This window comes from Phocoena sinus, chromosome 7 (assembly GCF_008692025.1).
Source record: "Phocoena sinus isolate mPhoSin1 chromosome 7, mPhoSin1.pri, whole genome shotgun sequence".
Classification (NCBI taxonomy): Eukaryota; Metazoa; Chordata; class Mammalia; order Artiodactyla; family Phocoenidae; genus Phocoena; species Phocoena sinus.
The window spans coordinates 94793777-94819136 of record NC_045769.1 but is presented as its reverse complement, the minus strand read 5'-3'; the positions used below and the strand labels follow the sequence as shown (position 1 = coordinate 94819136).

The 25360-nt window shown below is 37.2% G+C and overlaps 1 protein-coding gene across 3 annotated transcripts in view; it reads right to left on the bottom strand.

Moving 5' to 3' along the window:
• Window positions 1-3426: 3426 nt before the first annotated feature.
• The window catches only part of MCM6 (minichromosome maintenance complex component 6), a 45085-nt gene continuing 23151 nt past the window's right edge, over window positions 3427-25360 (bottom strand). The window contains exons 10-17 of one of the 3 annotated variants that reach the window (XM_032637883.1): window positions 24658-24765; window positions 23412-23567; window positions 20703-20831; window positions 18815-18976; window positions 10287-10422; window positions 9655-9810; window positions 7298-7437; window positions 3427-3961 (exon numbers count right to left, since the gene is read on the bottom strand). In XM_032637883.1, coding sequence (XP_032493774.1) covers window positions 3845-3961; window positions 7298-7437; window positions 9655-9810; window positions 10287-10422; window positions 18815-18976; window positions 20703-20831; window positions 23412-23567; window positions 24658-24765 — 1104 coding nt within the window. In that variant the 3' untranslated portion in view covers window positions 3427-3844. The remainder of the gene's footprint in view (window positions 3962-7297; window positions 7438-9654; window positions 9811-10286; window positions 10423-18814; window positions 18977-20702; window positions 20832-23411; window positions 23568-24657; window positions 24766-25360) is intronic. The other 2 variants (XM_032637885.1, XM_032637884.1) reach the window with 2 other exon arrangements.

Genomic DNA, 25360 nt, shown 5'->3' with positions numbered 1-25360 from the left:
AATTCATTGATCAATTCTAAGTTTTTTGGTGGAGTCTTTAGGGTTTTCTATATGCAACATCATGTCATCTGCAAATAGTGACAATTTCACTTCTCCTTAATTTGGATGCCTTTCTTTCCTAGCTCTGGCTACGATTCCAATACTATATTGAATAAGAGGTGAGAGCAGGCACCCTTGTCTCATCCCCAAGAGTATGATTAGCTGTGGGCTTGCCATTTATGGCCTTTATTTTTAATATTTGGCCATGCTGGGTCTTAGTTGTGGCACATGGAATCTTTGTTGTCGTGTGCAGGATCTGTTTTTAGTTGTGGCATGCAGGATCTAGTTCCCCGACCAGGGATCGAACCCGGGCCCCCTGCAATGGGAGCACAGAGTCTTAACCAGGTGACCACCAGGAAAGTCTCTATGGCCTTTATTATGTTGAGGTACTTTCTCTCTATATTCAATTTGTTGACAGTTTTTTAAAATCAAAAATGGATGTTGAATTTTACCAAATGCTTTTTTTCCCATCTATGGAGAGGACCATGATTTTTATCCTTTTTTGTTAACCTGGTGTAATACACTGATTGATTTTCAGATGTTGAATCATCCTTGCATCCTGGAATAATCCCACTTGATCATGTTGTATGGTCATTTTAACATACTGTTGAATTAACTTTGCTGAAGTTTTGTTAAGGATTTTTGCATCTATTTTGTACATCAGGGATATTGGCCTATAATTTTCTTTTCTTTAGGTGTCCTTGTCTGGCTTTGGTATCAGGGTAATGCTGGTTTCATAAAATGAGTTTGGAAGTGGTTCCTCCTCTTTGATTTTTTGGAAGTGTTTGAGAAGGACTGGTATTAATTTTTCTTTAAATGTTTGGTAGAAGTCATCAGTGAAGCCATATGGTCCCGGACTTTTGTTGGGAGGGTTTTGATTATTGATTCAATCTCCTCACTACTAACCAGACTACTCACATTTCATCATGATTCAATCTTGGTAGGTATGTTTCTAGCAGTCCACTTCTAGGCTATCCAATTTGTTGGCCAACAATCATTCACAGTTAACATCTGATTCTTTGTATTTCCATGGTACAACTTGTAACACCTCCTCTTTCCTTTCTGATTTTGAGGGCTTTTTTTATGAGTCTAGCTAAAGTTTTATCAATTTCATCTTAAAAAGAAAAAACCCAGCTCTTAAGTTTCATTGCTCTTTCCTTTCTTCTACTAACTTTGGGCTTTTTTCCCCCCCGAGATAGCAAGTTAGGTTGCGATCTTTGTTTCTTGATGTAGGCTTTTATCCCTATATACTTCCCTCTTAGACTGTTTTTGCTGTATCCCGTAAGTTTTGGTATGTTGTTTCCATTTTCATTTCTCATTACTTTTAAATTTCTTCTTTGACCCATTGGTTGTTCAGTAGGTTGCTTAATTTCCACATATTTGTGAAATTTTTAGGCTTCTTGTAGTTGATTTCTAGTTTTATACCATTATGGTCAGAAAAGATGCCTGATATTGATTTCAGTCTTCTTAAACGTATCAACTTGTTTTGTGTCCTAACATATGATCTATCCTGAAGAATTTTCCATGTGTGCTTGAAAAGAGTCTATATTCTGTTGCTTTTGGATGGAATGTTCTGCATGTCTGTTACATCCATCTGGTCTAAACATGTTATTTAAGGTCAGTGCTTCCTAATTGATAATCTGACTGGATGATCTAACCTTTTGATGAAAGTGGGGTACTAAAGTCCCCTGCTATTATTGTTTTGCTGTCTATCCTGTTAATATTTGCTGTCTATGTCTGTTAATACTTGCTTTATATATTTAGGTGCTCCACAGCTTTATTTGCACATTTTCTTTTCCATGTGTCCTAGAGATATTTCCATTTCAAACATCTTCATTTCCCTCATTTTAGTTTGCATAACTCAGAGCATTGCTATATCACAATTTATGTAGTCATTTGCTTATTGATGGACATCTGTTGGCATTTGGTTGAAAATATATTAAATTTATGGATCAGTTGACAACTTACAATATTTAAGACGTCCTATTCAGAAAGAAGTTACATCTGCTTACTAAACACTCGTCTAATTTTTTCATAAAGATCTTATACATGCTCCATCATCCATTAGCCACTTCATTTCCCTGACAAGTAACATGCAGAGAAAGGGGGTGTGTGAAAAGGTAAGCACACTTATTCAGATGGGTAAAAACTGATTTTAGTTGTATTAATGGCCTCACTTTGCTTTAGAGCCCCTACTTTCACTAACGACAGAACTGGGGAGGAGAAGACAGATTCACCATAAAGGAACTCATCTTCCCTGGGCTTCACACTTTGCTTTGGTTCAGTATTTGATCAAATTGAAGTTCAAATTTCTGTCAGGCTGTTTCTCTTTTCGGAACCTCCTCACCCCATTTTCTTTATCAAGTTGGGAATCAATGCATGGAAGGAACTCTTTCTTGCCGTCTTCTGAGTTTTTACTCGTTGTTCTTCCTATCACCTGTTACTGAACGTCCCTGCCTTAGTCCATGCCTTATCCTAGACTCTCCTGTCTCAACAGGAAGTCTGAGATCCTGTACACTGAAGTTTCCTTGTCCCAACAGGCTCTCCTACCTCCATTAATTAGGAACATAGTTTTCACAGGAGCTTATACCCTGCATCTGCTAACTGTGCAACTTCTCTATCCATTTCCAGTCTCCCTTACCCTATTGTACGCAAACCAGTGGAGAGAGGTTTGTATTAGTGAACTCAAATACCACATATAAACATTCCCCAACTGGCCCTGCAGGCCCCAGAATCATCTGTTGTCAAAAGCTGCAGCAAAAGGAAATGCTACATCATGTACATACTGATCAAAGCTAAGCCTCAGGGACTATTAATATCATAAACAGCAATAACTCTTTTCCTGGAAAAATGCCATAAAATTTAAGGGTGGTCTATAATATAGAAAATGACATATTGAGGACTCCCCTGGCGGCCCAGTGGTTAAGACTTCACCTTCCAATGCAGGGGGTGTGGGTTTGATCCCTGGTTGGGGAGCTAGGACCCTACATACCTCGTGGCCAAAAAACCAAAGGAAAAAACAGAAGCAATACTGTAACAAATTCAATAAAGACTTTAAAAGTCGTCCACATCAAAAAAAATCTTTAAAAAAAATGTATTTCCCTTAAAAAAGCAGTTAGAAAATAATTCTGAGACCTTACTCTTAGGATAAAAGTTATTAAAGAGTAATGCAAAAAGTCTAATAAACTTTTTATTTTCATAAACTGTCTTTAAAAAAAAAGAGAACTGGAATTAACCTTGGAAAGTCATCTCCAAGGCCTCTTAGCTTTCACACTAACAAATTCTTATAAGGACTCTCCTCACAGGAACCTACACCTAAATGTTTACCATAATGCCGTATTTCCACCCCTTTGCCCCAGGAATCAAGCAAAAAGGGAAAGACTCATATTCATGAATAAATGGAAGCAATAATTTATAATAGAAATAAAGCCAATAGACAACTGCAGAAAAAGTTATTTTGGTGAAAAAAAGTAGTTGGCAATTGAAAAATGTTATTTCTCCAGTAAGACACCACATAACAAAAACAACAGACCTTTTCCTACACATGAAAACAAAGGTCTCAGTTATAGAAATGACACACTATTGCAATCCAACTTTTTTTAGGCAAGAAGCACACTAAACAAAGGGATAAAACCTGCGTTGGTATAAAAGGAATGTGACATATGAGGCAATCAACTTGGTTCTTCTTCCTCAGTGTAAATCTTCCTGAATCATCACTCCCAGAAGCACTTCTCTGGCTAGTAGAGCACCACCCAGACTCCATGCCAGAGGTGGAAGGCCAGTTTCTCTGGTTACTTTCAATAGCTCAATCTTCAAGCAAGTAGTTAGGGTTAACTACTAAGTAGGGATCTTCTTCATAGCTCTCACTTCCTTCTGTGGAGCCTTTCAATCCAGCTTGGGTGAGCTCAATTAGAACATGATCCTATGAAACACAAACGTTTGTCCTCAGTTCTCCAGCAGTATTATAAGAATGCTAAGATACACAGGACTTGGACTTGACCCTTCTTCTGAATGTTTGTGACTAACATTTTCTTTCATTTCCCCCAGAAACTCTCTCAGAAAAAGGACTATATCTTAAAGTCAATATCAAGTTTCTGCTAAGTCACCTTCCCATTAGGATATAGACTTTTTCATATCATAAACTTCTTTTGAAAAATTAAGAAATACATCAGTAAAACTGACGTTGTGATTTTAATCAGGTTCCCTAGCATATATATCAACTACTTATAAATATAACTTCAAAAAAGAACATATGAATTTTACAATCATGCAATTGTATAAAATCCTCTGATAAGTATGTTTATGATTCTGTTTATCACTCTGATAAGTGTTTAATTTCACTTAATATTACGTTAATTTTTAATTATTGGCCACTGAACTCTTTTATATACCATCCATTCATAATTTAGTTAGAAGTAGAATCTAAAGATAATAACAAGAAACAATTTTCCCTCTGACCTATTAACTAATTAAAAAAAGCAGAACATGCCATGTGGCTAAATAAACTTGATGACAGATTTGAAGCCATGATGTTAACTATAAGTCTAATACGTCCACAAATGAGAAAGGCTCCTACCGAAGGCCCATACAGAGGAACTCAGGAAATAGTGATGTGATCCTAAGAAGGTGGAAAAGTCCCACAGTATAAGCACTAATTCCACTAAGAGGGATTGGACACTTTCAAGCACTCACTCTATGTACTAACACACCTTCACAGGAAGCACATTTGATTAGCACAGTACAAGTTCCTTAGTCTTCTATACTGAGTTGGCTCAGGCAGTGAGTCAAACTTAAAAAAGTAAGCCCAATTTAGATCAGTTAATTTCACAATGTGTCCAAATGTGGATTTCTTGCGTGGACCATCTTATCTTACACTGATCCCAGGGCCACAAGGGAGGGAAGGGCTCGCCTGATGCAAACACATTGCCCACCACTAACTAGACAGACAACTCTGAGCACAACACCACCCCCAGTTCAGCTTTATTTTTATACATATTATTCATTAAATTTTGAATGGAATAGTTCTTCCCACACCCCCACACCTGTAACCATAGACTCATCTAGTTCTATAGAGAAATAATTTTTCAGATGACAAACCCTGATATGTGACAACTATAATATTTATATAGTGAGCATTGTGAAGTCAACTGCAATCTCTGCCATTTGAACAGAAAAATTCAATCATTTAACAAGTATTTGAGCCCTCTATGACTTAGGCACCACTGTAGATTCTGGGGACACAGTGGCTAAAGAAAAAAGTCCCTGTCCTCATGGTGCTTGCATGTTAACAAGAGAGACAAAATAAACACCTAAATAAAGACTATACTGCCAGGCAATGATAAGCACTATGAAGAAACAAAGCAGGGTAAGGGGGTGACAGCAAGAAGGAGGCTATTTTGACTGGCCAGGCAAGAATAACTTCTCTGAGAAGGTAACATTTGAGCAGACCTCAGAATGGAGGATGGAATATGGGCAAAGAAACAAAGGGCATGTACAAAGGCCTTCATGCTTGGTGTGTCTAAGGAACAGTGACAAGGCCAGTGTCACTAAGCAGAACGGGCAAGGGGAAGAGGGTATGAAAAGAGGTGAATGAGGTGGGCAGGGGCTTGCTTGTGTAGGGTTCTGCAGGCCACGGTACGGAGACTGGATTTTATTCTAAATGTCAGAGAAGGACTAGAAGGAAGGGCACTAAAACAATTTGATTTGTTAAAAGATCTGTCTGGCTGCTGGGCAGAGAGCCACTTCAAGGGAGGACAGTTAGTAGGCACCCATGGAGGTCCAGGCATGGTGGCTTGGGTAGATGTGACAGTGGTGAAAAGAAAACAGAGAATACTGATACTGAAGGCAAGGCTCACAGGATTTGCTTATAAAAGGAGAGAAGTTGTGAGGGGAAAGAGAAATCAAGGAATCAAGGATAATTCTAAGGTGCCTGGCTTAAAGCAAATGAGTAAGTGAAACATTGCAAGGAAAAACTGTTTTGAACACATTAAGCGTGAGACACCTATTAATTTGCAAGTAGGCAGCTAGCTATATACATTAGCAATTTAGAGGACAGGTGAGAGCTGGAGATATAAATATGGGAGTCATCACAAATGGTTTTCAATTCATAGAACCAAATGAGATCACTTAGGCAATGAATATAAATAGAAAAGAGGTCTGAGGACTAAGCATAATACTTCATTTAAAAAGTGACAAGAGAAAGACTCAGGAAAAGAGAATAAGAGGATATAACCAGTGAGAAGGAGAAGACCCAGGAGAACATGGTGACTCAGAAGCCAAGTGAACAAAGTATTTCTAGAAGGAGTGATCAACTTTTTTTTTTTTGCGGTACACGGGCCTCTCACTGCTGTGGCCTCTCCCGTTGCAGAGCATAGGCTCTGGACGCACAGCCTCAGCGGCCATGGCTCACGGGCCCAGCCGCTCCGTGGCATGTGGGATCTTCCCGGACCGGGGCACGAACCCACGTCCCCTGCATCGGCAGGCGGACTCTCAACCACTGCGCCACCAGGGAAGCCCAGGAGTGATCAACTTTGACAGATGCTGCTGACAAGCTGAATACTGAAAATAATCAACTGATTGGAGTAGTGAGAAGGTATGTATGTAATGGTCCTTTAAGAGAGTAGAATCAACTGCCTAGGGAAAAGTAATAGCATCGGGCAGTGCTACTGTGAGGTCAGTACTACTGTGACGTTGATAAGACAGCAGTAAAGAATTGTCCATTTGAGATTTGTGGTCATGAATTTAAAATAAAAGTGGGCACATGGTTGTATGCTTTTCTCCAGATACTTTTAACTGCATAGATATAGGTATAGAAAACGAATTAGATTGAACCAAATCTGGAATTTTGCCAAGCAAGTAATATAAAAGAGAATGAATGAAGTTGAAAGTATAAGAAAAAAGTGATCATGGGATAGATTTTAAGCTGGGTAATGGGGGAGATAAGAACATGAGGAAAGATAAAATGCAGAAAATAGGTGACAGTGGTCAGGACGCTCAAAGGTTTATGGTAGAGTGGAAAACAAACGTTAAAAACACACAAATAATAAGACCCTAAATTCACTTTACCAGCTTTAAGTTCTGCTTATTTTAGCAGAAGAAATAAGTCAATTAACTGTTAATAATTCTCTCTTGTTTTATACAATTCCTAATTCTGACTAGATCCTAATATTTCAAAATAAATGAACATCTAATGAACCTACAAAGATTTGAGGCATGAACTCCTTCTGTAATACCTCAGCAAGCTTAATTATATACATACATAGTGGGTGAGTCGATAAATGACTTTCTCTATGATTCTCTTTTTATTTATGAGCTCCTCTTCAGAATCTATTTCTGATTCGATTTCCTTCAAGTACCAATTAACAAGCTCACTCCTCTTTAAGGCCGACTCATCCTCTTCTGTAACAACAAAAAATACATTTAAAAAGGATTAAATTATCCTTGTAGCAAACTGTATTGCCAATTCTTGGAGTCTGCATGCACAAGATAATGTACAGATTAGATAACCTTCAATCTGTCAGAAAACATATCTGCTGAAATAAGATTTGCAATCTTCCAGCATAAGCCTGAAATATTACTTGAATTAAAGTATGCCTTACTTTATCCTGAAAAGAAAAATCTAAAAAAATATAGATTATAAGAAACAAGTTTTTTAAAGCTGTAACGATTTCAAAGTATGAAGGTGTTTCCTTCACCTTCTCATGCTTCACCACCTATGATAATCTGTCAACAGCAGTTGAAAGCATAAATTAGGAATGAAGTCACAGCAAGCAAAACTGCTTAAATACAACTATTCCTCTTTGGAAAGGGGAACACTTTATGGAATTGAGGTCAACCAAGGAGTGAAATCCATAGGTGTTCACTCAAAAATAAAAAATTACCAATTTATTCCAGCAAGGTCTATCCTTATTGACTGAACTACCTGTCCTTTAGAGTCCAGAACTCTAAATTCACAAGAAAAGTTGGAACCTGGCAATATTTTAAACTATCACAGATATAAAGTATACTAAAAGAAAACTTCATTTGTCTTGATTTTAGAAATTGCTAAAAAAATACAAAATCAAAATAGGAAAATTTTAGCTTTACTGATGATGTCTCTGAAAAGTTTTATTATGGTTGTACTGAAATTTCAGTGGTTTGTCCAAATGCTTTTGAGTAAGTAATCTCCTTGGTTTACAGTTTAAAGTTTTGCCAGGGGACTTCCCTTGTGGTCCAGTGGTTAAGACTCTGCACTCCCAATGCAGGGGGGACTGGGTTCCATCCCTGGTTGGGGAACAAAGATCCCACATACTGCAACGAACCCACGTGTCCTAGAGCCCATGTGCTGCAACCAGAGAAGCCTGCGAGCGGCAACGAAGACCAAGAGCAGCCTAAATAAATAAATGAACTTTAAAAAAAATAAAGTTTTGTTAGAAAACAGCTGTCTATCTGAAGACTGAGAATTAATAACTTTCCTGGCTGGGTGAATAGCGTCTTTTTTCTTTTTTTAGGGAAAGGAGGAAGACCTAGAATTTATCTGTGGAATGCACTGTGTGGCTGCTAATCGTATCTTTGCTCCATTGATGGTTGGCCATGTTTAAAACTTAGTTGCATGAGAGAGAGAAAGAATAATGAAGTACAACGTCATCACAGGAATGTTTACTCCCAAATCTTTTTATGTGAGAAGGGACTGGAACTAAAACCTCTCTGTCCTTGTTGCCCTTTTTACTGCCTTCTTTCCTCCTTCCCACTGGTCCACAGTTCCCAGAGGAATGAGGGCAGAAGCTAAAGGGCTTAAATCTTTTAGTAAGCTAAGACAATCTCTGATGGTCTCTTCCTCCGTCGCAGTTAGGACACTCTGATGAGAATACGCCTGGAAGCCAGCATACTGACAGTCAAATAAGAATTTTTTGATGGTTAATCACCAAATTGAAGTTTAAGTTCAACCCCTTGATTTAATCACTTTTCCTTCTGCCTTGTGGCTAATTACAGGTTGAGAAAACCTGGATAGCATGGTAAAGCAGTTAAGAACAGGAAGGGTAGTAATGTTCAGGTATTACACTTTACCTACAGAGAAATGAGGATTTTACTTCATTTCTAGTCTGGAATGTACTTGTGCTAATAGCCTTTTGAGTTTCAGTTACTTGTCTATGAAATATAAATACTCTAGGAGTCCATCCATTTTAAACAAACCCATTGTAAGGAAAAGTGACTTTGCATCTGTAAAAACATTTGTTAAGTGCGTCTTTATATATTATCAGATCCCAAATTCAGCTTCACAAATATTAAAATAGGCCAAGGACATTAATAAGAATGAGTCATAAACCTTTGACAATGAACTTGTGGGGAAATGTCTGGGCTGGTAGATATGCTGACATTCCCTAGTAGATTTTGTTTGCCAAAGTGAGCTTGTCTAACAGTTTCTCATCTCTTCCGACAAAATAACACAATCTTTAGCAATTAGAAGTTGTTAGCTGATTCACTTCGTCATAAAGCAGAAACTAACACACCATTGTAAAGCAATTATACTCCAATAAAGATGTTAAAAAAAAAAGTTAGACAAAAAAAAAAGTTGTTTATGTGAATACAGCTTATGTAAGTGACTCAGCATGTGAGCAGCACTAAGTATGGCCTCACCTTCTTCCATCTTTCTGAGGTGAAGCACAATAAGGTTAGAGATTCGGCAGTATTCGGAGAAGCCCAGCCTTAAGGAGGCTTTCGGAACAGCATCTTGGTTCATGTCTTCACTGTGGCCATTAATTCCATTCACAGGAGCAGGGATATCAGCATGACCTAAGTGAAATATTAACTGTTTTAATCTTCTTTCTGTGCCTCCAATACTCCCCTATTAAATGTTTATAAATATACTACTTATATTTTAATACTAATTTTAAAACAACCATATAGTTATACTATTTAGTAATTGTACAAATAAATTAGAAAGTTTATAAATGCTACCAGTGAAGACAAAAACCCATTTGGAAGGGATGGGAAGATTGGGAGATAAAAGGATTTCATAATCTGAAAGTGCATTTGCAATATTAAGTCCACTATCTCCGTTTTGGTGTTTTTTCTCTCAGTCTTTCAAGCATATATATTTTATATCAACTAATTATATTTTAACTTAGAAACAGTTAATAAAATTCAATATCCATTTTTTCCCCTTTTGCTAGTAGACTTCACAACCATCAGTAAGTGCATTTTTACCATGACATCTCAGAGAACATTTTGGTCCCTAACTCTAGAACAGTCATGAACAGACACCTCACCATGGATGCCATCTGGGCCCTCATCTACCTCCATCTGGGCATCTTCGTCTTGATCTAGATTGACATCAGGTGTTTCTACACGGATGATTGATTTATTCAGTAACCTGAAAGCTTCCTTCACATGTTTAGGCTGGACCTAAGCCAATCAAGATGAAGTAAATCAGTAAGCCAGTCTTTTTGATAAAACAAACAGACTTTCTCCATATGAAATTACAGTGGCATTTTGGTTTTCTCACATTCTCCCTCTACACAACATAAAATATGAGAGAACACCATAAATTCACCAGAATGGTTAAAAGGACTGACAATATTGAGAATGTAGACAACTTTCATTCATTGCTGTTGGGAATATAAATTGTTACAACCATTATGGAAAACTGATTTTCAGGCTTTACTGAACTGCACACATCTACAATCTATGACCCAATGATTCCACTCCTAGGTACACACCAAACAGAAATGTACGTATAAATACATCAGATGAACTAAAAGACCTGCACATCCCATAAGAACCCAAATTGGAACTATCCAAATGTCCATTAATATAAGAATGAGCCAATCACTGTGATACATTCACTGATAGTTATGTGTATTTAACCACAACTGGGAGGGGAAAAAAGGTTGAAAACAACCTAACTAACCATCAGGAAAAGTATGGTTAGAATACTATATAACCATAAAGAAAAAAAAAAAAAAAAGGTTATCCTCAGAGAACAGTAGCAGTGACTGTAAACAAACTGAAAGGGTAGCTCTTAGAGATGCTAGTAAGGAATGTTCAACTTCCTGATCTGGGTATAGATTACATAGATATGTTCATTGAAAGTTAACAGAACTGTACACTTGTGATTTGTGCACTCTCTGTACATATGTTTTGCCTCAAAAAAAAAAAAAGCCTACTTAGAAGAAAAATTACAAGTCTATTTGGGGGCAGGGGGAGACTCCTTTAAGTCCTTGTATGAATAATCAACAGTCTCTCTAAATCTACTCCCTTCCTAACGAGCTGAGCCCTATAACAATAGATAAACCCAGCAGAGCAGCCTTTTTTTTTTTTCTTTAAATACATTACCACCTGCAATGAAACTTTAAGCCATTTGAGAACAGTCAATATCAAGACATATCCTAGTAAACTTACTGGTCTACAAAAATAAGAAAGAATACTTTGGAAAGAGAAAAATATCAAACTACTTATGGAGGAAAAATTAATAATCAAGGGCTGGCCTCAGATTTTCCAAAAGAACAAGTGATATCAGGATACAATAGAAAAATTTATAAGAAAAGAAAATATGAGCCAGAGGTTAGATGTCATTCAGGTAAAGACTACAAATAACCCTGTTGAACATAACACTCAGGGAATATTATTCCCATGAACTCATATTTTTCATCAAACCCTTGAAAAAAGGCCAATTTTCAATCAGCGAAGTGATAAGTTAGAAATCGTAACAAATTTATCTCCAATGATCATGCTTGCACATATTTAGCTACAAAACTAAGACTTAAACAAACGTGGGAATTAAGAGTGACAGAACAAAATGTAAATGGTATTATGTCCTGAAGATGGAGGGGTACAGGGAGACCCGAGAGATGGGAGTAAATTTGCTGATAGCCCCCAAAATGAGCGGAAGACGTAAATAAACATCTCTCCAAAGACATACAGATGGCCAAGACGCATATGAAAAAATGCTCAACATCACTAACTACTAGAGAAATGCAAATCAAAACTACAATGAGGTATTACTTCACACCAGTCAGAATGGCCATCACCAAAAAATCTACAATTAGCGCTGGAGAGGGCATGGAGAAAAGGGAACCCTCTTGCACTGTTGGTAGGAATGTAAATTGATACAGCCACTGTGGAGAATGGTATGGAGGTTCATTAAAAAAACTAAAAATAGAATTACCATATGACCCAGCAATTCCACTACTGGGCATATACCCAGAGAAAACCATTAATTCAAAAAGACATATGCACCCCAATATTCATTGCAGCACTATTTACAATAGCCAGGTCATGGAAGCAACCTAAATGCCTATTGACAGATGAATGGTTAAAGAAGATGTGGTACATATATACAATGGAATATTACTCAGCCATAAAAAGGACAGAAATTGGGTCATTTGTAGAGGCGTGGATGGACCTAGAGACTGTCATACAAAATGAAGTAAGTAAGAAAGAGAAAAACAAATGTCATATATCAACACATATACGTGGAATCTAGAAAAATTGTACAGATCAAACTTTTTGCAAGGCAGAAAGACATAGAGAACAAACGTATGGACACCAAGGAGGGAAAGGGGAGGTGGGATGAATTAGGAGATTGCAATTGACATATATATACACTAATATGTATAAAATAGATAACTAATGAGAACCTGCTGTATAGCACAGGGAACTCCACTTTGCTGTACAGCAGAAACTAACACAACATTGTAAAACAACTATACCTCAATTAAAAAAAATTTTGCTGATTGCCTCTCACCTGTAACAGATGATAAATCAAGCCATGGATAAGCATATCTGACTGTGCAAAGGTAAACAGTAAAATATTATTTACTAAAATCAGGTGGTTGGGAGGGAAGGGAAGAAGAAAGAAGATGAAACATGATAATTTTATCACTTCATAGTAGAGAACCAATAGAGAACTAAGGGTACAATATAAAGTTATAATAATAAAAGTAACCACTAAAATAACTTTCTGAATCTCAGAACTACACATACAAGCAAAAGCAAAGTGACCACAAAATGAAAAATCATGTCAACTATAAAAAGAAAACAAAAACAAAACCAAAAACCCAAATAAACCTATCTCTCACACCAATAAATGTAAATGGGTTTAACTTACATGCTAAAAAAAATTTTCTTTGCGTCACAAAACAAAATCCAACTCTATGCTGTATACGTATATAAGACACACTTAAACTTACTCAGAAATGCCGAAAAATAGTAAAAAGTTAGGCAAAGGTATACCTAACAAAGAAAGCAAGGTGGAGTTCAGGCCAAAAGGCATAAATGAGACAAAGTTAGAGGGTACAAATCTCATGAAAATATATGTACCAGTTAAGAGAACAACAATATCAGTAAAATAGAATTTATAGGAGAAAAAAGGATAAATACAAAGAGACAATAACTATGTTGGTAGAGAAATAAAACCTATTCATAGGAGACTTTTCTTTTAATTAATTAATTAATTTTTGGCTGCATTGGGTCTTCGTTGCTGTGTGCAGGCTCTAGTTGCAGCGAATGGGGGCTACTCTTCATTGCAGCGCCCAGGCTTCTCCTTGCGGTGGCTTCTCTTGTTGCAGAGCACGGCCTCTAGGCACGTGGGCTTCAGTAGTTGTGGCTCACGGGCTCTAGAGCGCAGGCTCAGTAGCTGTAGCTCACGGGCTTAGTTGTTCCACAGCATGTGGGATCTTCCCAGACCAGGGCTTGAACCCTTGTCCCCTGCGCATTGGCAGGCAGATTCTCAACCTCTGCACCACCAGTGAAGTCCCCATAGGAGACTTTTAACTTTCAATCTAGAAGACCTATGTAACCTAATAAGGTAACCTCCCCCTTCACAGATATATAAAATTATATACACTGTAAACAGAGACTAGGTCTTCTATTGAAGTACTCATGGAACACTTATGGAAATGGGCTCTGGGCTACAAAGCATCCAAAAACCAAATTCCAAAATACCAAAAAACTAAATGAGAAACATAGACATCATTTTCTAATCACAATGCAGTAAAATTAAAACAAGCAACCAAAAAAACACATTTTAACTGGATATTATTAAACTCTGAAACAACTCTTGGTAGTGGATACTTTTCTAGGAAAATGTAGCTTACCAAAACTGACCCAAGAAGAGATAGAAAATCTAAACAAGACTGACTTCCATGGCAGAAATTAAGAACCATGCACCCAAATTGTATACACTAGACCCAGAGAGTTTTACTTGAGAATTCATATCAGTAAAACAGCAGATAATTTTAATGCAATAGAAAACCATTCTAGAATAGAGAAAAAAGGGAAAAACTTTCAAAAATGTAAATGAAATAACCACGATAATAAAACAGACTGCAAAAACAAATGGAATCAATGTTTTTTATGAGTACTGCTTTAAAAATTCTAAGTAACAGCAAACAGAAGCCAAATGCATTCAAAAAGTGGGATTTATTCCAGGAAGGCTTGACATTAGAAAGTCTATTAATTTATTTTTCATTTTAATAGATCCAGGAGAAAAAAAAATCATGATTAACTCTATATACACTAAAAAGACAACTGGCCAAAAAAAAAAATCTTCTTGATAAAAATATTCAAGACATAATAAGAAATGTATAGTTCCTATTGATAAAAACACATCGTATCTCAGCCACAGAGCCAATTAGGAACAAGAAAAAAATGTCCAATGTCATAATTATTAGACATTGTATTACAACAGCAAAAGTAAATTAGTGGAGAATATGGGAAAAGATTAAGTTTAAAAACTACTACAAACAAAAGGTATCAGTATGGTACAAAACTAGCATACAGAAATCAATAGTTCATATATACAAGCAACAACCAGTTAAAATATAAAATGAAAAAAAGTCTACCTTCAATACCCACAAAAATAACAAAATATCAAGAAATAAATTCAACAAGAAACATGCAAAAATCATATGAACTTTAAAACCTACTGAGTGAAACAAAAGACATATGTGGAAAAATCTAGAAACAATAAATGCTGGAGAGGGTGTGAAGAAAAGGGAACACTCCTGCACTGCTGGTGGGAATGTGAACTAGTACAGCCACTATGGAGAACAGTATGAAGGTTCCTTAAAAAACTACAAATAGAACTACCATATGACCCAGCAATCCCACTACTGGGCATATACCCTGAGAAAACCATAATTCAAAAAGAGTCACATACCAAAATTTTCATTGCAGCTCTATTTACAATAGCCCAGAGATGGAAACAACCTAAGTGCCCATCATCGGATGAATGGATAAAGATGTGGCACATATATACAATGGAATATTACTCAGCCATAAAAAGAAACGAAACTGAGCTATTTGTAGTGAGGTGGATAGACCTAGAGTCTGTCATACAGAGTGAAGTAAGTCAGTAAGAGAAAGATAAATACCGTATGCTAACACATATATATGGAATTTAAGAAAAAAAATGTCATGAAGAACCTAGGGGTAAGACAGGAATAAAGACACAGACCTACTGGAGAACGGACTTGAGGATATGGGGAGGGGGAAGGGTGAGCTGTGACAAAGCAAGAGAGAGGCATGGACATATATACACTACCAAACGTAAGGCATAGCACACGGAGATCAGCTCCCTGCTTTCTGACCACCTGGAGGGGTGGGATAGGGAGGGTGGGAGGGAGGGGGACGCAGGAGGGAAGAGATATGGGAACACGTGTATATGTATGGCTGATTCACGTTGTTGTGAAGTGGAAACTAACACACCATTGTGAAGCAATTGTACCCCAATAAAGATGTTAAAAAAAAAAAAAGACATAAGTGGAAAGATAATGAGGTCTCTGGTACTCAGAACTGTTAACGAATGTTTGCTTTTCTCATTCTAGACACCTGAAAGGAAGGCACTGCTTTAACCTCTTGAACTTAGGCATGGCCGTGTTAATTCCTCTGACCAATGAAATGTGACCAGCAGTGTCACGTCATTTCTAGATAGAAGGTTAAGAAATGGCATATGATTCACCTTGTCTTTTCTGTCTTCTGTGATCATGGAAGTGTATGTCAAGAAAGAACCTTTACATCAGCCTGAATTTCTGAGCGATGTGAAGTGCAGAGCCTCTGGGTAACATAAATGAACATGAAGTATGAGCAAAAAAATGTAATTGTTTCTGTTTTAAACAGCTAAGATTTTTTAGTGGCATAATCTAGATTCTAACCACTATTATGCTTTCTTAGACAGAAAAAATCATCATAGAGAAGTCAATTCTCCATATTAACATATAAATTTAACATGTTCTCAATATCAATAATTTTTTTGGGGGTATACTATTTTTATTTTATTCATATTTAAATTTCACCTCAAATACTGAGCTCAAGTATATGCTGGCCCTATGTTCAGATTTTTGAAATAAAGATAAATGGACAGATAGCTTTAAGGGTGAATGTATTTCATATTTCACAATATATTCAACAATTAGGAAAAATCTAGGGGGTGGTATAATTATACACCTTTATACATTTAGTAGCACAAGTACAGGGAAAAGCCATGCAACTGGAGGAAAAACCCATTTCAGGGCTGAACAGAGAGGTCCTTGAAAGCCAACAGAATCTCCCCTTGACTTCAGACAAACCAAGGAGTCTGTCAGTATACAAAAAGCACTGAATTCAGGAGCAATAGGATAGGTATTAAGGAATTGGTTCTTGCCAATCAGGATTATGTGGGCCAGTCTGAAGTGAGCAGAGGTGGCTGGAGGCTGGAAATGTTGTAGCTCAAGTTCAGAATCTGTAGATTAGAACAGCAGTCTAGAGACAGAATGGTTAGTGCTTTGTTCAAAAATTCCTGGGTTTTCCAAACAAGTTCCTAGGATGCTTTCCTCAAACAGTGAATATCAATCATCAATAAAAACCAAAACAAAACAAAGCCAGCTGGCTATTAAGTTCACAACAGCCAAAAGAGAACAATGCAGTGGAACATGCATTGGAACAAAAGTACAACAATTCAGTGGAACAAAAGAGAACATTTAAAATATCGTGGTACTAATGCAAGAGGAGGCTAAGACAGCACAGGAACAGAATTCAGGAAGAGATCCTAACAAACACAAGAATTTAATATATAATAAAAGCATACCAAACCAGTGTGGAAAAGATGGATTGTTCAGTAAGTGGTGTTGGAACAACTAGGAAACTAGCTGAAAAAGATTCAACTGATTTACACCTCACATCTTACAGAAGGATAAATACCAAATGTTTGAATGATTTAAATACAAACAATGAAACCATCTAAATGCTTGAGGAAATCCTGAGAAAATTCTTTTATAATCTTAGAGTGGGGGAGGCCTTTCTAATAAAACAAAGTAAAAAGTGAACAAAGAATATGATCATAAAAGGAAGTAGAAATGGCTCTTAAATATATGCAAAAACACTCGATTTTATTCAGGAACTGCATCTGTGTATATATATATGCATATTTATTTTATATCATATGCATTTACTACCTACTGAAAAACCAAAAGAAGGAAAGAAAAATCTGTTAGAAATTCTCCAAGACACGTCAGTTCTACGAAATTCATTTTAAGAAACATTACAATGAAGAAAAAAGAAAAGGTACAAATGTTAGTATGGTTTTTAAGAATTCCCCTCCATCATGGCTTATTCTTTCTCTACAGATTCCACTATATTCCTCCCAATACCCTTCACTCTAAACTTTCCACCTTCACTCTAAAAATGCCTACCAAAATTCTATACACCCTTCAGTGATCCAGTTTAAATGTTGGCATCTCCCCAAACCCTCCACCTTTGTTATGAAATAATTCATTGATCTCTGTACTCTTTGTTGATGACACTCTATCTAATATCCTCTCTCATATTTCACATGCTTAATTAAACATATGTCTTGCTCCTACCAAACTATCAGCAATGGAAGACAGGGGCTCTTTTATTCATCTCCTAACTTACAAAGATGTCCACTAAATGTCAGGAGAATCAAAGAATAACAAGTAAGACAGTGTGGAAGTATTTTGTAAACAGTAAAGCACCACATCAGAGAATTTGAAAAATTAGACAAAAGGAAAAAAGCCAAAAAATGAAATCTATGAGATAGAAATGGTGAATGAAGTAAGAACAGTGGTTACTTCTGGGGAAGGAAGGGTGCAAGGGAACTTTTTAGGATGATGTAAACCTTCTATGTTACGAGCTGAGTGGCCACAAGGGTGTATGTAAAAAGTCAAAGCTGTACATTTTTCTCTATGTGAATTATACCTCAATCATACTATTAAGAAAAATAGCCAAACTCCTTCCTCAAACAAAATCTTACACTGTCTAAAATATAAAGCTAGATAAAAGCAGGGCTTGTTTGCTTGAAGCAGAGATGAGGGCATCCTTCCACTCTGCAACCCATTTACGCCCTAAATACCCACTGACATGTACCTGTAGAACCCAGGGCTCAAAGAACAATTTAATATACATATGTTATACAAAGGAGAATTCCCTTATTAGGAGACTGGAGGCTACATTATCATATCCGTATCCCCTGCCCACAGGCCTAGCACATTGTAGGATTTAAACAATTTTTCCTTGAATGAACGGCATTAATCTTGAACTCACCTCTATATGTATGTACTCTATGTCATGATTATCTCATTATCATTAATCTAACTACTACATTCAATAAATGGTTGACAGCAACATTCTTCAAGGGGAAAACCCCAGGGTCAGGGGTCATGTATCCTATGAGCACTCAATAGTCATATAAAAATAAATCTGCAGCTAATGCTAGTTATGTCCTATACCAAACATAAAAACAGCTTGTAAGCCAACAAATCAATTTCTCTTTCCCATTATGTTAGAGTGACTTTGATACCTCATCACAGCAGTGCATCCGAGCCATTGCTTCAGAGAGACGGATCATGCTCTCAAGCTGTCGCACTGTAATCCTCCATGAAGACTTGGTTACTCCAGAACCATCCCTCTGGCGGAGGCGTTTATACTGTTCCACAATGAAGTCCTCCGACTCTTTAGAAATCTGTTCCAGAATATCAGTGAAGTCAGAGCATTTCTACTTAATGGGAGCACCTTTAAACATTAAGTTTAAGAGCCTCCCAGGTGAAGATACTCTGGGGGAACTAAGAAGGTCAAAACTTTGAAACCAATGACAAGAAATTAATACTGAAATGCCTTTCAAAAGAAACTAATACAAAGGAGGACTATGAATTCCATGTACTAATTTTATGAATAGGAAGACAGTAGAGTTAGTATTTAAGCAAATGACCATTTCTAAACAATGTATACTTTTATACCCAACATGCCAAAGCTCATTAAACAAATTACTGCTCAGGCTATTCTTGAGGCTCAGTTAATTAACTTATGCAGTCTTTGGGAAAAAGAAAAGTCAATATATAGAATACTGCCCCCTATCAGTGGGTTCACGTTCTGTGGTTTCAGTTACCTGTGGTCACCTGAAGTCTGAAAATATTAAACAGAAAAACCCAGAGATAAACAATTTATAAGTTTTAAATTGTGCACCATTCTGAGAATTGTGATGAAATTTTACGCTGTCCAATGTCCCATCTGGGACAAGAATCATCCCTTTATCCAGTGTATCCACACTGTATATGTTACCTGCTTATTAGTCACTTAGTAGCCATTTTGGTTATCAGATCAACTGTTAGGGTAACATAGTGCTTGTGTTCAAGTAACCCTTATTTTACTTAATAATGGCCTCAAAGTGCAAGAGTAGTAATGCTGGCAATTCAGATATTCTCTTATTGTGCCTAACTTATAAACTGAACTTTATCACAGGTATGTACGTATAGGAAAAAACATTGTACGTATAGGGCTTGGTACTATCCGTGGTTTCTGGCATCCACTGGGGGTCTTGGAACATATACCCTACTGTATATATACCTTATTATTAGTTAAATAATAACAACAAAATGAGGCATACTAAAGAATACTGTTTTCCAGAGCAAGGAACTAAGCATATTAAGGAAGCATGCCAAAGTCAAGAGGGACCAGCGTAGTCATGGAGAACAAATGCCTCTACAAACAAAAGTGCTTTACCCTTCCCTTGGGACAGTGAGAGTCAATCCCAATATTAAGTGAAGGTGATAGATAATTAAAATCTAAGCATAACTCCCAAAAGTCAAGCCAGAAAGAGTGTAAAAACCTCAACCAGAATCAAACAATTTTTTTTGTACTCTACTTTAGGAAAATGTCAAAAAAATATGCATTATGGAGGTTTATCTTAAAAATAAATGTCCAAGTGAGCACCCTGGATCCTGTATTGTAAAAGTTACTCATGTTCATTACAATAACCTAGAGGAATACAAGCTTTCCTCAGAGACAGATTTGAGACCATTCAGTAGACTACTGATTTAAGCACATGCAGTTTTAAGATTGTTAGGAATAATGGTTGAAATAAAAGGATATCCTACTTTATTTGGTTATTTAAAACTGTTCACCCATAAAAATCTTTTTATTATACCTAAAAAGTTAAAGAAATGGAATTTTTCAGACTTTTAAAAAATTCCCTTTCTCAAGTCTCTCTGAGGAAACAAACTGTTCTCAAAAAAAACCAAAAACAAACCAGAAAACCCAAACTAAAATCAAACCAACCAACTAACCAACCAAATGACCTTAAAAAAACACCCAAACAAGTCAGGTTCAGTTAATTTCCATACAATGCTTTTGTTTAAATGCCACTTTCATATACTTATTATGCCCAATTACAGTACAAAAGGGCAGGTTACCTTGGGCTTAAACTGTCTTGCAAAAAGAAGATACCTCCTGATATCATCAAGGGAATACACACGATCAATTGATTCTTCAATTCTTGAATGCAAGTCTACTATTCGCCTGGCGATAGCATAGTCTGTAACCTAATTCAAAATAAGAAAGTCATTTTAATCAGTTATAGTAATATCCACTCCAGACTACCCCAGGCATTAAGAAATTTTTTATAGCTAACAACAAGCTCTAATATGCCACCATAAGATGTATTAATGGGTTCAAATTTCTGACGAAAATTTAGTACCACATCCAAAATCAAAAGTTTAAATGTATACCTTTGCCCTACTCTAAGACTATTCCTGAAGGAATTTACTGACTTTAATATGGCAGAAATAAGATTTCTAGGGCCCTAAGTGTGTCTAGAAGCATTAATTCATGCAACCCTCACAAAAAATTTTTTAGGTAGATAATTATTACCCCCACTTTACAGATGAATAAATTGAGGCCTGGAAAGATTAAGTAACTTGTCCACACAGTTAGTAATAGAGCAAGGATTTGAAGAGTCTAGTTTCAGAGTCCATCCTCTACATTACGTTGCCGCTTATGAACATACGAATGATGATCATCACAGAACCGTTATTAACATTGAAAAAAATAAAGTCACACTAAAAATATGCAATACTCTCAAATAGTACAGAAAAAAAAAAAGTAGAGATACACAGCAAATGGTAAAGCAAATGGGGCAAAAAGTTCATGTGAACTGAATAAAGGGTGTATGAGTATTATATGCACTATTATATTTCCTGCAACTTTTCTGTAAGTTTGAAATTATTTGTAATTAAAAAGCTAAAAAACTAATTTAGTAAATTATATATAGACAGAAATATATGAAAATCAGACAATGCCCAACAATGGGGGGGAGGGGACTGGGTTAAACATTTATATAGATTTGTGAAGGAAAAGAACCAAACCCAAACATAAAAAACGAAAACCCTCTAAACATTCACATTAATGGCAGGCAAATTTTATCTAGATGAATTTAAAATTTTGCTGTAAGCAAGAGGTATGCATTGTACCTAATGTACTGTAGGACCTCCATGTTCAGCAATTAAAAGTACAGTACAACATGACCTTTTACAGAAGGTCATTTTGTACTTCTGTGCACATCTGAGATGTGCAATGTTGTTAAATATTTAAGTCTAAGTATAAATAACTCTAATACTGACATGTTAGAATGTAAGTAAATCTGCAGTTTTTAAAAAAAAAAATTTTCTTTTATTTCTTTATTTATTTATGGCTGCATTGGGTCTTTTTTGCTGCGCGCAGGCTTTCTCTAGTTGCAGCGAGAGGGGGCTACTCTTCATTGAGGTGGCTTCTCTTGTTGTGGACCATGGGCTTTAGGTGTGCGGGCCTCAGTAGTTGTGGCTCGTGGGCTCTAGAGCAGAGGCTCAGTAGTTACGGTGCACGGGCTTAGGGCCTCAGTAGGTGTGGCACACGGGCTCACTAGTTGTGGCTCGTGGGCTCTAGAGCAGAGGCTCAGTAGTTACGGCGCATGGGCTTAGTTGCTCCGCAGCATGTGGGATCTTCCCAGACCAGGGCTCGAACCCGTGTCCCCTGCATTGGCAGGCAGATTCTTAACAACTGTGCCACCAGGGAAGTCCCTAAATCTGCAATCTTATATTCAATCTTAACACTCTTACATAGTTAGGAAAAAAAAAATGTGACATGCAATAATTTGATAGGAAGACAGAGGAAGACAAATGACTCAATTTGAAAAAAAAGAAAAAGAAAAATTTGTTTGGTACCCCAATTCTTTTCAACCTTAATGAAAGAACAAAAACAAAAACAAAAATCTAATAAAAATCATGGGCTTCCCTGGTGGCGCAGTGGCTGAGAATCCGCCTGCCGAAGCAGGGTACACGGGTTCGTGCCCCGGTCTGGGAGGATCCTACATGCCACGGAGCGGCTGGGCCCGTGAGCCATGGCCACTGAGCCTGCGCTCCGCAACAGGAGAGGCCCAGTGAGAGGCCTGCGTACTGCAAAAAAAAAAAAAAAAAAAAAAAAACTTAAAGAGTATGGTTGGGAATTAACTGAAATACTTTTTTTTTGAGAATTAAAAAACAGTAACAAGGGGACTTCCCTGGTGGTCCCGTGCTTAAGAATCTGCCTTCCAATGCAGGGGACGCGGGTTTGATCCCTGGTCAGGGAACTAAGATCCCACATGCCGTGAAGCAACTCAGCCTGCGTGCCACAACTACTGAGCTCGCGTGTCACCACTACTGAGCTTGTGCGCCTCAATTAGAGATCCTGAGTGCCACAAACTACACAGCCCACGTGCCCTGGAGCCTGTGCACCAAAACTAGAAAAGAGAAAACCTGCGTGCCACACTAGAGAGAAGCCTGCGCAACGCAACAAAAGATCCCACGTGCCACAACTAAGACCCAGTGCAGCCATAAATAAATAAGTAATTAATTTTTTAAAAAAACAAAACAAAAACAGCAACAAAACCAAAAAACTTGATGTTCAACACAATTAAGCAGAACCAGCAATTCAAGTGATTTTCAGTTGCTTAATAAACCCGTGTCCAATCCTGTGCCACTCTGAGAGAAATGAAAGGTCAGTGACAACACATGCACCAGTTCTTCAGGAGTACATCCTCCAGGCTTGTCTCACTCAATTACTCAAACTGGAAATAATAAAGGAAGCTCAGAGCGATAGCTCATAGTTACCTCATTACATTCATCCACAAGTATAAAGAAGAGATCAAATCGGGACATGATAGGAGCTGACAAGTTTATATTCTGTTTCAGTGATTTTGATCTGTCATAGTGTCCACTGATTGGGTTTGCTGCTGCCAAAATGGATGTCCTGGCATTTAGAGTAGCCTGACCACAAAAGGAAAAATCATGACAGGTTTAAAAAGACAACTGTAATGGCATATGACAAAATGCTCAACCTCATTCATAATGAACTAAATGCAAACCAAAAGAATAAGATATCATCTTTCACCCAGTGAATCATCAAAATTAAAGTCTGATAATATATAGCAACAGGTACTCCCATATGATGTTGATGGTATGATGTGCACACCCTTTAAGCCAGCAATTTCTTACAGAGAATTTATCTTGCAGCTAGGTACAGGAAGATATGTACAAGGATATTTACAATATTGTTTGTAATACTAAAGGCTGGAAATGACCTGAATGTCACTCTTCTTTATAAGAGTCTAATGAGCCAAACTGGGGTATGTACAATTGAAAATCATGGAGTAATAAAAAGACAAGTGGACCTAATATATACTGGTATAGAAAGATTACCAAAATAAAATTATGAAGTTAAATGAACAAGGAACAAAACTGTATGTGTATTATGCTTATTTATGATAAAATATTCCTAAAAGGGACATAAACTCAGCAGATACTTCTTTTTTTTTTTTTTTTGCGGTACTTGGGCCTCTCACTGTTGTGGCCACTCCCATTGCTGAGCACAGGCTCCGGATGCGCAGGCTCATCGGCCATGGCTCACGGGCTCAGTCGCTCCGCGGCATGTGGGATCTTCCCGGACTGGGGTACGAACCCGTGTCCCCTGCATCAGCAGGCGGACTCTCAACCACTGCGCCACCAGGGAAGCCCCAGCAGATACTTCTGAGTATCTACTGGTGCTAGGAGTTGGAGGGGAAGATTTCTCTTTTTAACTTACGGTTTAATGTATTGCTTACATTTTTCTTAACTATTTGAACGTATTACTTTTATTTTTAAAGTTTGATTTCTCTCTAATGCTAGTTACAATATTGTACTTATTATTTTCATTTAAATAATCCATCGACTTGATTAATAATCCTCAAGGCTGTGTTTTCCGATTCAGTAAACTGCATTTCATGTTGAAGTAATGCATTTTATCCAAGTGATCGTCTAGAGCTACATTAATCTACAAGACTAAGGCAAGATGCAATGGAACAGAAGTGGACAAACGTACCTTCACTCCTGCTTTAGTGATGGAGATGGTCTGCTGTTCCATAGCTTCGTGAATAGCAACTTGATCCCGCACCTCCATCTTATCAAATTCATCAATACAACACACACCCTGTAACCAAACAAACCTAGCATAAGAAACTGCCTTTCAGATCTCAAACGGCAAGGAAACTCAAAGTTTGCTACCACAGAGACCTTTCAGTTCTTTTAAACAACTAAGATAGGTAAGTAAGCAATTCCTAACTCCCTCTACTAGAATAAGACAGTACAATAGTCCCCAGAGCTCGAGGCAACCATACTCTTTTGACTCATTTTAAACCAAGAGTGAAACTAAAAACATGCAGTTACTTACTGCACTTTTATTCAACATCAAAACCTTGTGTAAATCTCAGGGTCAAAATATGCTGGGTTACCTCAGTGTTGACTTTAGGCTGGGAAAGTGAAGGATGGAGTTGGAACATAATGTTTATAAGTATATATAGCTACAATTTACACGCATTCACAGAGCTAACTGATCTATGACAAATACATGCAAAATGCAATAGATATACTCATAGATGTGTCACAGTCTAGAAAGGAAAACTGCTGAGAAGTACTAGTCACAGCAAACACACAAGCTCAGGGCAAGTAATACGTTCTAGAGAAGTTCAGAAAGTGCTGATTAATGATGACAATCCCAATTTCTAGATTAATAAAACCATGAATTA